At 52.0% G+C, this 12,734-nt stretch overlaps 1 protein-coding gene across 1 annotated transcript; it reads right to left on the bottom strand.

Annotated features, from left to right (window-relative positions):
- Positions 1–44: 44 nt before the first annotated feature.
- NOP2 (NOP2 nucleolar protein) lies at positions 45–10,602 on the bottom strand (the record flags this gene model as incomplete). Its single annotated transcript, XM_080704971.1, has 15 exons — positions 45–706; positions 1,454–1,682; positions 1,781–1,903; positions 2,016–2,105; positions 2,242–2,381; positions 4,068–4,208; positions 4,284–4,371; positions 5,600–5,689; positions 5,815–5,999; positions 6,089–6,270; positions 6,386–6,441; positions 8,678–8,919; positions 9,101–9,186; positions 9,343–9,388; positions 10,497–10,602. 15 exons carry the CDS (start codon positions 10,600–10,602, stop codon positions 45–47), a joined length of 2,466 nt encoding a protein of 821 aa, XP_080561097.1.
- Between the last annotated feature and the right edge of the window lie 2,132 nt (positions 10,603–12,734).

Raw genomic sequence — 12,734 nt, forward strand, 5'->3', positions numbered from 1 at the left:
GAGTTCCAGCCCGGTGGTAATGGCAGGGCGCATGCCCAGTCCATTTAAGGCAGCGGCGGCTGGCTGCTGCCCCTGGACGCAGATTTCCTCCTCTTTGCTGGTGGGGGCCAGCTGGAGCTGAGGGGAGACACAGTGGGGGTCTGAGGTGCCTTGGGGGCGCCATTCTCTTTCTGGAGGGCAGCTTTCTTGAAAGGCCGCTCTGGTAACTGCTGCTTTCCCTTCTCAGCCCCTTTGGCCTTCCGAAGGGGCTGATGGCTGTCCTTAGGCCTTGGAATGGCCCGAGTCTCAGAGGAAAACAGCACAGCAGGTATTTCTGCACCCACACCCTTGGGAGGGGTGTTGTGCTTCCGCAAAGCAACTTTCTTGGAGGCCTGCAATTTCCTCTCTCTCCGTTTGGGCTTCCCGGATGCCTCTGGTTCCCTGACCACTTCAGTGTTTCCAGTGGGCTGGGCCTGGGGCCTGGGGGGAGCCTGAGCCTTTGTGACAGAAGCTGCTGCACATGACCCTGGGTCTGCCCTCTTGGAGATGCCATTCAGCTTCTGGAAGGCGGCCCTCTTCGGATGTAGCTGTTTCTGCAACTTCTGCTTCACCTTTGCGGCCCCTTTGGCTTTCTTGGCTGGCTGGCTGCTGGCCTGAGACTTAGGGGTGACCTGATTTTTCATGTTAGGCAGGTCTGGGTCTGTAGGGGTGGCTGTTTCTGAATTTCCTGGGTAGAAATTAAACAGGTGGTTTGAGAAAACAGGCTTTATTTTATTTACTTATTTATGGAACTGGGAATCGAAACCAGAGGCATTCTCCAAGCTACACACCCAAGCCCCAGCCCTATTTTTATTTGAAAACAGAGTCTCAATGCTTGCTGAGGCTGGCTGTGACCCTGCGCGCCTCCTGTCTCAGCCTCCCAAGTACTGGGATGACAAGTGTGCGCCACCACACCCAGCTTCCTACAGTTTGTACTTAGAGAAGCTCTTCTGTCTTCCAACTAAACCCAGAGTCATATCCAGCATGCAGAGTTCTCAACCTGTCTGGGAAACCCCACCCCCCTTCAAGATCCAGGCAGCCTCCTCAGGATGGCTGAGAAAGCAAGCTGCAATAGTGGAGCAGGCTCAGAGAGCTGCTGCTGATTCTTAGAGCCCGGTGCAACCCAATGCTGAGCACACTGGAGCAGCAAAGATGCAGGAGTCAGTCAACCCTGGGCCAAGAAGGGAAAGATGCCCGACGTGCACCGGAATGCCTCAGTGCTAGGCCACCGCAGGTCCTTGGAGGACTAGGGCAGGGCCCAGGAACACTTTAGCCCATTCAAATGTGCTGCAGAGCTCAGGGACAGCTCTGCTGGGGTGAAAGGGAGCTCCTGTGCAAGCCTCGGTCCTCCACCTCCCACAGTCGCCCCACAAAGCCTCCAAGTGGCACAAAGAGCAAAGGTGGTGACACGTGGGCCAAAGAGCAGATCACGTACCTGTCTGGGCCTGGGGGATAGAATTGGAGAATTTCTTGAACTTGGCGATAAAGAAACCGTCCATATTGTGGGTGTGAGGGTAGAAGCGCCGGGTGGAACGAAGGGTGGGGTGGAAGCGCCTTTCTCGAAAGCGGGTAAAACCTTCCTGGCCAAAGTCCAGGCCTGTGGGCACCAGCCGCACATTCCTCTTTTTAAGGGCATAGTCTACCACCCACTCGTTCTCTTCCACCTGGACAGTGGACAAGACAGAACCGGCAGGAGGAATCAGCACAGCTGGACCAAGGGCCTTTGGGGGATGCCGCCCGCTGCCGCCCGCAGAGGCCTCACCGTGACGGAGCAGGTGCAGTAGACCAGGTAGCCCCCCGTCTTGGAAGCGGCATTGACAGAGTCAATGGCACTCAGAAGCAACTCTTTCTGAAGGTGAGCACAGCGCATGATGTCCTTCTCATCCTGTCCCAAAGAGACGAGGGGTGAGGGCGCCTCCCAGGGCAGCCTCAGGAGCGGTAGGCGCCTCCCAGGCCACTCCGACCTGGCTCCAGCCCTGGCCCCTCACCATCCTCACCTTGTTGGTCTTCACAGCCGGGTCCTTTGAGATGACCCCCGTGCCACTGCAGGGAGCATCCAGCAGCACTCGATCAAAGCCCCCGACCACCTGGGGGGGGGGGGACAGTCAGAGTCATAATTTTTATACTACAACATGCAGCGGACCCTTTTCTCCTAGAGGAAAGTCTAAACATTCTGGCAGGAAGAGGAAGGTAACCCTCAAGCAGACAGAGGGAGAGCCCCACCTTGGGGAACTGGCGCCCGTCGTAGTGGCTGATGATGGTGTTGGTGACTCCCAGCCGGTGCAGATTGCCCACAACACTCTTCAGCCGCTCAGCATTGGCGTCATTGGCAAGGATCACACCTGTGTTCTTCATGAGCTGAGCTACAGGAAGGAAGGCCCCATGCTAAGCAGCCAGCTCCTGCTCTGCCTCAGTAAGTACACAGCACCCGCCAGCCTTGGAAGCCACAGGTGAGGTCTCGTCGCTCCAAGGCAAACTCCACTCTCCACCACCTTAGTACAGGTCTACCTGGCCCGTGCTGGCCCGCCGATGGGCCAGCCTGCCAGTGTGCGTGTGCGCATGCGTGCCTGCAGGTGCGTGTTTTACTGGGAACTGAACCCAGGGGTATTCTATCTCTGAGCAGCACCCACAGTCCTATTTTTTTTAAATAGAGCTCACTAAGTTGGGAAGGCCTCACTTGTGATCCTGCCTAACTTCCCAGTGCTGGGATTACAGGCATGCTCCACCATGCCCTGCTTGCTTTTCCATTTTTACTTAAGGTTTTTCTGGCCCTACAGACTTTTTTGCTTGTTAAGTGGCAACAGCTTATTCAAATGGTTTTAGCTTAGTACATATTAAACATCTCCAAGGACGTCTAAACTCTAGCAACCCAAGAACAGTATTACCCCAGTTTACGATAAATTTTATTGTTTTTTGGTTTGTTTGTGTGTGGTATTGGAGATTGAAGCCAGGGGCATTTTCCCTCTGAGCTATAGCCCCAACCCTTTCATTTTTAATTTTTTTTGTGTGCGGTACTAGGGATACTAGAGGTAGATGTCCTCAGGGACATTCTACCTTCTTAGCTACACCCCCAAACCAATTTTTTTATTTTTTGCAGTACTGGGGATAGAACCCAGGGGCATTCTACCTCTGAATACACCCCCAGCCCTATTTTTTTATTCTTTACTATGTATGAAACAGAGTCTCACAGAGTTGGAAAGAGCCTCACTAAGTAGCTGAGGCTGGCCACAAACTGCAATCCTATCTCAGCCTCCCGAATGCTGGGATTACAAGCGTGTGCTACCATGCCTGGCTTATTCTTTATTTTGAAACAAGGTCTCACTAAGTTGCAGAGGGCCTCACTAAATAGCTGAGACTGGGCGTGAACCTGGATGCTCCTGTCTCAGCCTCCCAAGTACTGGGATTACAACCATGCACCACCATGCCCGGCTCAACCTTTTTTATTTTTAAACAGGGTCTTGCTAAGTTATAGAGGGCTTCGCTAAGTTGCTGCGGCTGGCCTTGAACCTTCAAGCCCCCCAAGTACTGGGATTACAAGTGTACACTACCATGCCCAGTTTTGCATATATATATAATTTTTTGTTTGTGTGGTACTGGGGGTGGAACCCAGGGGCTTTCTACCTCCGGGCTATAGTTCCAGACCTATTTTATACTTTATTTGGAAATAGGGCCTCACTAAGTAGCTGAGGCTGGCTTTGAACCTGTGCGGATTCCTCCTGTCTCAGCCTCCCAAGCACAGGGATTATAAGTGCATGTCACCAGGCCCAGCCCAGCTTGGGGGATCTCAGGTTCAGGAACAACCTCAGTAACCTAGCAAGAAATACCGTTTCAAAACAAAATAAAAGCAGGACTGGGGACATAGCTCAGAGGTAGAGTGTCCTGGGAGCCACTAGCAAAGCTGGCACGGGAGCCCAGGCCAACTCCAGAAACCACTCCTCCTCACCTCTGTGCTCGCTGTCCCTACCCCGAGTTCCCAGGCAGGGAGTCACCTATTCTGTCTACCCTCAAGAGCCAAGAGCCTCACAAAGCCCAGCCCGCCCGTCGCATACCTATGTAGCTGGTCTTTCCTCCAGGGGCACAACACATGTCCAGGATCCGCTCGTGCTCCTGGGGCGCCAAGGCCATGACGGGCAACATGCTGGAGGCTCCCTGCAGCATGTAGTGCCCCGCCAGGTACTCAGGAGTCGCACCTGTGGGGGAGAAACCACCTGTGACGTGCCGGGACATGGACAAGGACAGAAGGGCCACTGGCAGGGGACACTTACCAATGGGCACTGAAGAATCATATATCACCAGTCCCGTTTTTGACCATTTGCCTAAGGGATCCAGGTTAACCCCACGATTGATTAGAGCCTGAAGATAAGAAAGATGAAGAGGCTAAGACTTCACAGGCCCCTACTCAGAAAACAAGCACGAACAACTGGTCCCACCAGCAGACCCACGGCCCAGCAGCTCCAACGGGCTCCAGAGAGCCAACAAGGACTCGCTAGGTAGATCCTCCCACTCCACCCACCCAGGAGGCCACTGTTTCTTATTTTCTTTTTGTCCAGAGCTGTGTGTCCGCTCAGGATCTTGCACCTGCTGGACAAGTACTCTACCGCCGCGCTCCGTGCCCAGCCCCGCCCTTCTATCTTAACCTTGGGCTCCTACCTCAAGGTCTGAACTCTCTCCCAATGGAGCACAACAGTACCTCCTTTTCCTCTTTTTCTTTCACTTCCTAGAAATGGACTCTGATTTTATCTGTTTTTTTTTTTTTTGTGGTACAGGTGATTGAACCCAAGGATGTTCCACCATTAAGCTACACTCCCAGCCCATTTCATTTTTTAAATTTTGAAACAGGGTCTAAATTACCACACACACTGGCCTCAAATCTGCAATCCTGTCTCAGCCTCCCAAGTACTGATATTACAAGTGTGCGTCACCACCCCTGGCTAGACTCTGATGGGAGGCGTCGCCCCTCCCATCCCAGAATTCAATGCTGCTGGTTATCGCATATTAGTGAATTATGGGGTTGTCCTTCTATCAGAAAACACAAAATACACCAGACCAAGATGCTAATTTAGGAACAAGAGTCTTTAATCTGAGATCCCTGTCTCCTCAGAAATGAGCTTATTTATTTTTATTTTATTCATTTATTAGCTATTTGGGAGGCTGAGACAAGAGGATCACAATTCAAGGCTAGCCTGGGCAACCAAGCGAGACCGTCTCAGAGTTCTAAAGAAGGCTGGGGTGCAGCTCAGGACAGCGCCCTGGATTTACCCCAGCGCCGGGTGGAGGACACAGCTGTGCTGCATCTTTCTCAGTACAGGGATAGGCTTCCTCCACTTCTCAAAGTGATCTTCCTCCAGCGTCCTCAGAGGGAAGCAGTTTACCCTGATGTAGCTGTCTATGGAGCAGAGGTTGGAAGGATGGATTTCCCTTCCAGACACGCAGGCCTCTCTAGGTTTGCCTCCTAGGACCACGCTTATACCAAGATAGACTCAGGTCTAAAACCCAGCCCCAGGGTGGGACAGGGCAATCCCCCAGTTAGCATAAACCGAGCCTCTCCCCAAAATGCACAAACTCAACACCAACCCCGCACCTGAGCAAGGTCTCGGCGCCGGGTTTTCAAGGTATTGGTCCGGAGGGTGATGGGTCGAGGCACCTCGTTAGCTTCTAAGAACTCTATCAGCTGAGAAGAGAGAGCAACATAAGCCAGGCCAGCCAAGACTCAGACCAAGAGCGCGAGGCTAATGTCTTCTCCACACCAAGCAGGAAGACAGGACACGGACAGGCCCCAGCCTGGCGGCTCAGTACCTCGGACAGAGGGAAGAGCTCCATGAGCTTGCTCAGCAGGAAGTCTCCATAGGAGTAGTAAGTGGCCAGGTCCTTCTGAAGCCGACTCAGGTACTCAGCACGAGACCGACCTTCTTCCCGCTGAGCCCCAAAGTCCCGCAGCACTCCCACTATGTCCTGGATCCGCTTGTGAACTCGCTGCAGGTCTGGAGCCTGGGCATGTGGGCCCGTTAAGGAACTGCGTGGTGAAGTCCTGGGGATGGGAAGCCCCTCTGCCCACGCGCCCTCCTCCTACCCTCACCCTGCGCTGGAAGGATATCCGGCTCCATCTCCCCAGCAGGGGGCAGCACAAAGGGCTCCTCCTCATCCACGTTGATCTGCAGGCCCCCGTCTGCCTCACCCTCCTTTCTAGTGCCTGGTTCGGGGGACACCTCCTCCTCCTCCTCTTCCTCAGTCTCCTCCTCACTCCACTGGCCCCTAGAAACAGGTCCAGAAACAGTGATTCACACACCAAAACAGACACCTCCTTCCTCGCGGCCGCCTCCACCCCAGCTGTTGCCTATGCTCCATCCTAACCGTTCCCAAAACTCACCCATTAGCAGCTTCCTGGGCCTTCTGCTTCAAGGCCGCTCTCTCAATGGGCAGCAACTGAAGAGGGAGACAAGCGGCTAGTAACAGCGGCAGGCTCCCCTGCGCGTCCCCAGTCCAACCTTGTCCCTGTAACTGACTGTTCCCTAACTGTGAACACGAAATGCTCTCAGAAGCAAATGCGGGCGCTAAAAAACAAGTTTGTTTTTAATTCTGTGGTACTGGGGATTGAATCCAGGGGAGTTCTACCTCTGACCCAAAATCCCATAATTTTTATTTTTTTGCAGTACCAGGAATGGATCTCAGGGGCATTCTATCTCTGAGCTAAACCCTTAACCCTATTTTTTTATTCTGTGTGTGTGTGTGTGTGTGTGTGTGTGTGTGTGTGTGTGTTACTGAAGGTGGAACCCAGGGGCTTTTCTACCTCTGGGCTATACTCCCAGATATATTTTATACTTTATTTGGAAACAGGGTCTCACTAAATTGCTGAAAGCCTCACTCAGTAGCTGAGGCTGGCTTTGAACCTGCGCAATCCTCCTGTCTCAGGCTCCCAAGTGCTGGGATTACAAGTGTGCGCCATCACACCTGGCTTTATTCTTTATTTTGAAAGAGGATACACCACTGTGCCCAGCCTAGAATTACAGAAACTTTTTATTTTTTTTTTTAATTTTTATTTTTTTGTTGGTACTAGCCAATAAAAGTTTTTTGGTTTTTTTTTTTTTTTTTTTTGGTGGTACTGGGTTCCTGGAAGCCCTTCTGCCTCCGGGCTACACTCCCAGACCTATTTTTATATTTTTATTTGGAAACAGGGTCTCTTAAGCCAGAGCAAGCAGCTGGCTTCGAACCTGCGCGATCCTCCTGTCTCCGCCTCCCAAGCGCGGGGATTACAAGCGTGCGCCACCACGCCTGGCTTACAGAAACTTTGTAAAGTTCTCAGATAACAACTGATTTATAAAAAGTGTTTACACACGTCAGGCATGGTGGCGCATGCAGGCTTGTAATCCCAGCATTCAGGAGGCAGAGACCGGAGGATCTCAGTTAGTGGAGAGCCAGCCTCAGCTACTTAGGCCCTTCGCAATTTGGTAAGATCCCGTCTCAAAAAACAAAAGACTAAAAAATAGGGCTGGGAGTATAGCTCGAAGGTAGAATGGCCCTAGGTTCCATCCCAGTACCACCAAAACACATACAACAACAAAAAAAACCCACAACTGTTTACACATGCCTACTCCTATCAGTGAGGAACACAAACATCTCTTTAAAATGTTCTGTTCATCAGGCATGGTTGCACACACCTGTAATTCCAGCACTTGAGAGACTGAGACAGAAGAATAGAAGGTTTGAGGCCAGCCTTGGCAACTCAGTGAAACCTTTATATTTTTCAATATAAAATAGGAGCCAGGAACCGGGAGTAGTGATGCATGCTTGTAATCCCAGCATTTGAGACAGGAGGATCGCGGTTCGCGGACAGCCATAGCTACTTAAGTGAGGCCCTTTGCAACTCAGTGAGACCCCATTTTAAATAAAGAATTAATATATATATATATATATATATATATATATGTGGCTGAGGGTGTAGCCCGGAGGTAGAATGCCCCTGGGTTCCATCCCCAGATCGCAAAAATTAAAATAAAAAAAATAAAATAGGAGCCAAGTGCTAGGTGTGGTGGCGCATACCTGTAATCCCAGAATTTAGAAAGCTAAGACAGGAAGATGGTAAGTTCGAGACTAGCCCCCGCCACTTAATGAGACCTAGTTTCCAAATAAAAAATAAGGCTGGTGTGTACTCAGAGATAGAATGCTCCTGGGTTCAATGTCTGGTACCAAAATAAATAGGCAAATATATGAGTATGGCAAGGAGGATGGCTCGGGGGTAGAATGCCCTGGGTTCAACACCTAGCACCACAAACATAAAAAAAACTCTTTCCTGTAGCTCTTTCCAACTTGTGCATGTGCTGAGATAGAGTGTAAGACAGTAGAGACGGTGATGGGCCACTGGAATCCCTTCACGCCTGAGACCCTGTCACTGTGGAACAGTCTCAAGGATCCGGAAAGAAGCTGGGCTTGGGGGTGCGCACCTGTAACCCCAGTACTCGGGAGGCTGAGACAGGAGGGTGGCAGGTTCAAGGTCAGCCTCAGCAATTCAGTGAGACCCTAATCCAAAATAAAAAGCAGAAAGGGCAGGGGGTGTATCTTGGAGGCAGAATGCCCCTCGGCTCAATCCGCAGCACCACCCACCAAGCATGGGAAGAAACAGATGTAAAGATCCCTTTCTGAACAACAGGGAGCAGACTCTCACCGTTTCACCTCCGTCATCCGAGTCGGAGTCCGCTCCATAGTCATCTACCATATCGGCATCACTGTCCTCAGAGCCCCAGACATCCTCCGGGGTCGCCACGCCCTCTTCTTCAGAGTCTCCCTCCTCCTCCTCCTCCTCTTCATCATCACTCCGATGGGTTGGTGCTGGTGCTGGGCGCTTCTTGCCTCGAGCAGTGTTAACTGAGGGCTGGGCTCCCTTCTTATCAGAAGTCTGGACCACTCCTGCAACGATCCCCAAGGGTTTAAAGAATCCTGGACTAATGGCCGCTATGCTCCTCTACCTCACACGCCTGGAGACATACTTTTTACCACTAAGACTGTCTTTTGGCCATACCCTTCATTCTAGAGATGCTCAGCGACCCACAAGACCCAAGTGCAGCTCCCCACTCCCATTTTCACTGACCTTCTGGTAGCTTTCCAGGCAATGGTTTGGCCCCAGACTTATTTGTCTTAGGGGCTTCAACAGACCCCAACCTCCTCTTGGCTGCCCTGAAAAGATATAAGAAAAGAAACGGGAACCCACCTCTAGGCTCTGCCACCTCCCATCACAGGGAAATGTAGCAGTTTACAATTAGTCCTCTCCCTTGACCTCTCCCATGTGCTAAGGCAGCATCAATTTAATTAAGTCTCAACATCCACACTTACCTCTTTCGAGCACGACTAGACAGCCTCTTGGAATTTTCATCATCAGCTATTTTTGAAAAAAAGGTAAAACAGGTTATTTATAGGAAAGGCCAATGGGAACCAAAATAAAAGCAGGAAGAATTAATATAGTGATTAAAGGTAGAAGAGGCCTGGGGCTCAGTGGTAAAGTGCATGTGTTTCACCACGACCTCCATACAGTGCCTCTTTTATAGGACTCTTAAGATGAACTGACATCGCATGCCCAAAGAGTTCAGGGGTAGTGCCTCGAATTTGCACTTTCTTTCTTTCTTTCTTTCTTTCTTTCTTTCTTTCTTTCTTTTTTTGGTGGTACTGGGGTTCCTGGAAGCCCTTCTACCTCCGGGCTACACTCCGAGATCTATTTTATACTTTTTTATTTTTGGAAACAGGGTCTCTTAAGCCAGCGCATCTGGCTTCCAACCTGCGTGATCCTCCTGTCTCCGCCTCCCAAGCGGGACCGGCTGCTCATACTTCTATATATTACATCTGCATCTCTTTTTTTTTAAATTCCATGCATTATAATTTTACATCAAATCGGGGTACAATATGTCAGAAAAATACATGCACAAAGCTCTTGGTGCCCCCCTCCCCCGCATATCTTTGAGATCGGAATTGGTAATTTTGTATACATTCTTAGCATTTCAACTGTTGGAGTCTTTTAGACTTCGCCCCCCCTTCCCCAGTCCCCCTCAGTCTCTCACACCTCTGGAGTCTTTTATCCCACACTCAATACCGACTCCCCGTGCAGCTGTCTTTTCCATCAGTCTTCCGGGTAGGATACTGCTACTGTGTGGGAATCAGACCCAAACTTTCCATCCTGTCCACGGGGCAAATTCAGCCACTGGCCGGTCCCCTGCCCACCAGGCTCTCACCTGGTACAATGTTACTCATTTTTCAAAACTCTCCTTAAAAACTCTCTAAATTCGGCGTGAAATGACTCTCTCTCTCTGAACACCCCCCCCTGGCGTGCGTACGCGGGTCGCTGCTGCACTTTCCCTCCCTCCTAGACACCGGTGACGATGCCTCCTTATTTCCCAGTAGCTAATACAAAAAGGATCCTCCTGGACAGAAGGTGAACGCGTAGACGAAAAAGGGGAGACGAGCTCAGAAGCCGGATCAGGGGCTACGACCCTCACCTGCAGGTAAGAACCTGACGAGTTCAGTCTCAGCACCCTTTTGCTTTCGGGCCTTTCGGCCCGGCCCGCGCTTCTCCTTCTTCGTTGGGTCCAACTTGCGCCCCATGGTACTGAGGACAAGGAAACGGGGGGAGGCGGCGTCGCGCGTGCCGGAGAGGCCCCGCGAAAAGACACCGAAGCCCCTGCAGCCCCGCGCCCCGGCGCCCTCCCCGGGCCCAGCCCAGCCCCGCACGTCCCCCGAGCTCCCGCGGCCCTTCCCGGGCCTCGGCTCACCCAGAGCGGGGTGCGGCGCGGACGCCCCTCGCAGCCCAGCGCCAGTCCACGTGCACCCCCGGAGCGCGGGCTGGCGACGCCCCGGAAGCGAGCTGCGCAGGCGCGGGAGGCCCCGCCCCGGAAGCGAGCTGCGCCGGCGGCCCCGCCCCTTCCGGCGCGGCACCGGAAGGAGCTGCGGGGGCGCGCGGGCGGCCGCCCTCCTGCCCCCGGGCCGCGGGCCGCAGGGTGTCGTCTGTTCTCCCTCCTCCCTCCCGGCGTTGGCTCACGCCGGGGCTCAGTTGGGAAAGGGAATTCTTGGGAGTCGCCCCGCCGCTCAAACCATGCCCGACAGTGGAGCGCCCGCCCTGCCGTCCTCCAGCCTCAAGACCGTGGAATCCCCGCCTTCTTCCCTCAACTCCCAGCCTGCTGATGAGGGAGCCCCCTTCCTTCCCTGTGGGCGCCAGATACCCTGCCTTAGGCAAAGTTCTCCTTTGCCAAAGTTCACAGGTTGATCAGGAAGACTGCTTGCGTTTTTTTTTTTTTAATTCCTTTTTTGCTGATACTGAGGATGGAACCCAGGGGCATTCTACCTCCGAGCTACACCCCCAGCCAAAATAAATTTTATTTTGAAACAGGGTCTCTCAGTTGCAAAGGACCTCACTGAGTAGCTGAGGCTGTCCGCGAACCGCGATCCTGTCTCAGCCTCCCAAATGCCAGGAATTACAAGCGTGTGCCAACACACTATTCAGCCTCTTTTCAGATTAATGCAGTGGCTGGTGGTGTTATCTCCATGGTAGAGCCCTTGCCTCTATTGCCTCTAACAATGTGGAAGGCCCTGGATTCAACTCCTAGCACCACAAAAAAAAAAAAAAAAAAAAAAAAAAAAAAAACAGTGAGTGTGGTGGCGCATACCTGCAATCCCAGTACTTGGGAGGCCGAGACAGATTGTAGGTTTGAGACCAGCCTCAGCATCTTAATGAGACTCTCGGCATCACAGTGAGACCTTGTTTTGAAATAAATTTAGAAAAGGGCTGGGGGTGTAGCTTGGTGGTAGTATCCCCCTGGGCCCAATCCCCAGAGCAAATAAAAACTGCTCCAAGCACTTCACTAGTTTTATCTTCACAACCCATGAGGTAATTTTATGCATAAGAAATCTGTGGGCCCAAAGTTAAGACAACCAGCTCCGGGTCAGAGGCCCATTAAACAGTGCAGGTAGGTTTGCAGCCTCCCACCTTCCACAAGTGGTCATCCCTGGTTGGAAGTGGAGTAGGGGTGCATGTGCACAGAACACAATTCTTCAGGACGTAGTCTTTAGTTTCCTTCTGACTACACAGTCCGCAGGGCTCCCGCCGTACACATTTATTCACCTGTGCCTATACCCACACTGAACCAGAGCACTAAAATACAAGGAAACTTTTATTTTCAATTTTCATCAAGAAATTTGCTGCGATTTTTTATGCTTTTGGTTCTTTTTTCCTTTTTTTTTTTTTCTTTCTTCAACTTTATTTCACTTTAGCCGCTCAGTGGCTGGAGCCGCTGGGTTCCTGGTATTAAAAAGATGCCAACAGAGGTAGCTGTGTCTTGCCCAGGGGCCCGGCCCACTCTGAATACCCCAAAAAGGGAGAAAAGAAAACACAAAATAAACGAACAAAATAAAACCAAAAGAAATTCAGATCATTTTCTTCAAGCCTGGCAGGAACCCACAACAGTTTGTGTGTAACAGATGTTACAGTGGGGGGATGCCAGGGTCCAAAAGGCCAGCCCGCCAGCTCCCTGCAGATGGCGCTGGGCTGCTGCTCCTCTCTCCAGCAGGAAGGGCACCCTGCCCCTCACTCCCTCCCCTCCCCCAGCGCTCAGGGCCGTTCTTGACAACGTGAAGATGGGCAGAAGGAAGGAGTCTCCCAGGCCCCCAGGGAAGAAGCTGGGACAAGAGAAAGTGAGGAAGGTCACTGCTCAGCGGTAGAGGTGGTATCATCAGTCCGGTCT

This window comes from Muscardinus avellanarius, assembly GCF_963383645.1.
Source record: "Muscardinus avellanarius genome assembly, chromosome: 11".
Classification (NCBI taxonomy): domain Eukaryota; kingdom Metazoa; phylum Chordata; class Mammalia; order Rodentia; family Gliridae; genus Muscardinus; species Muscardinus avellanarius.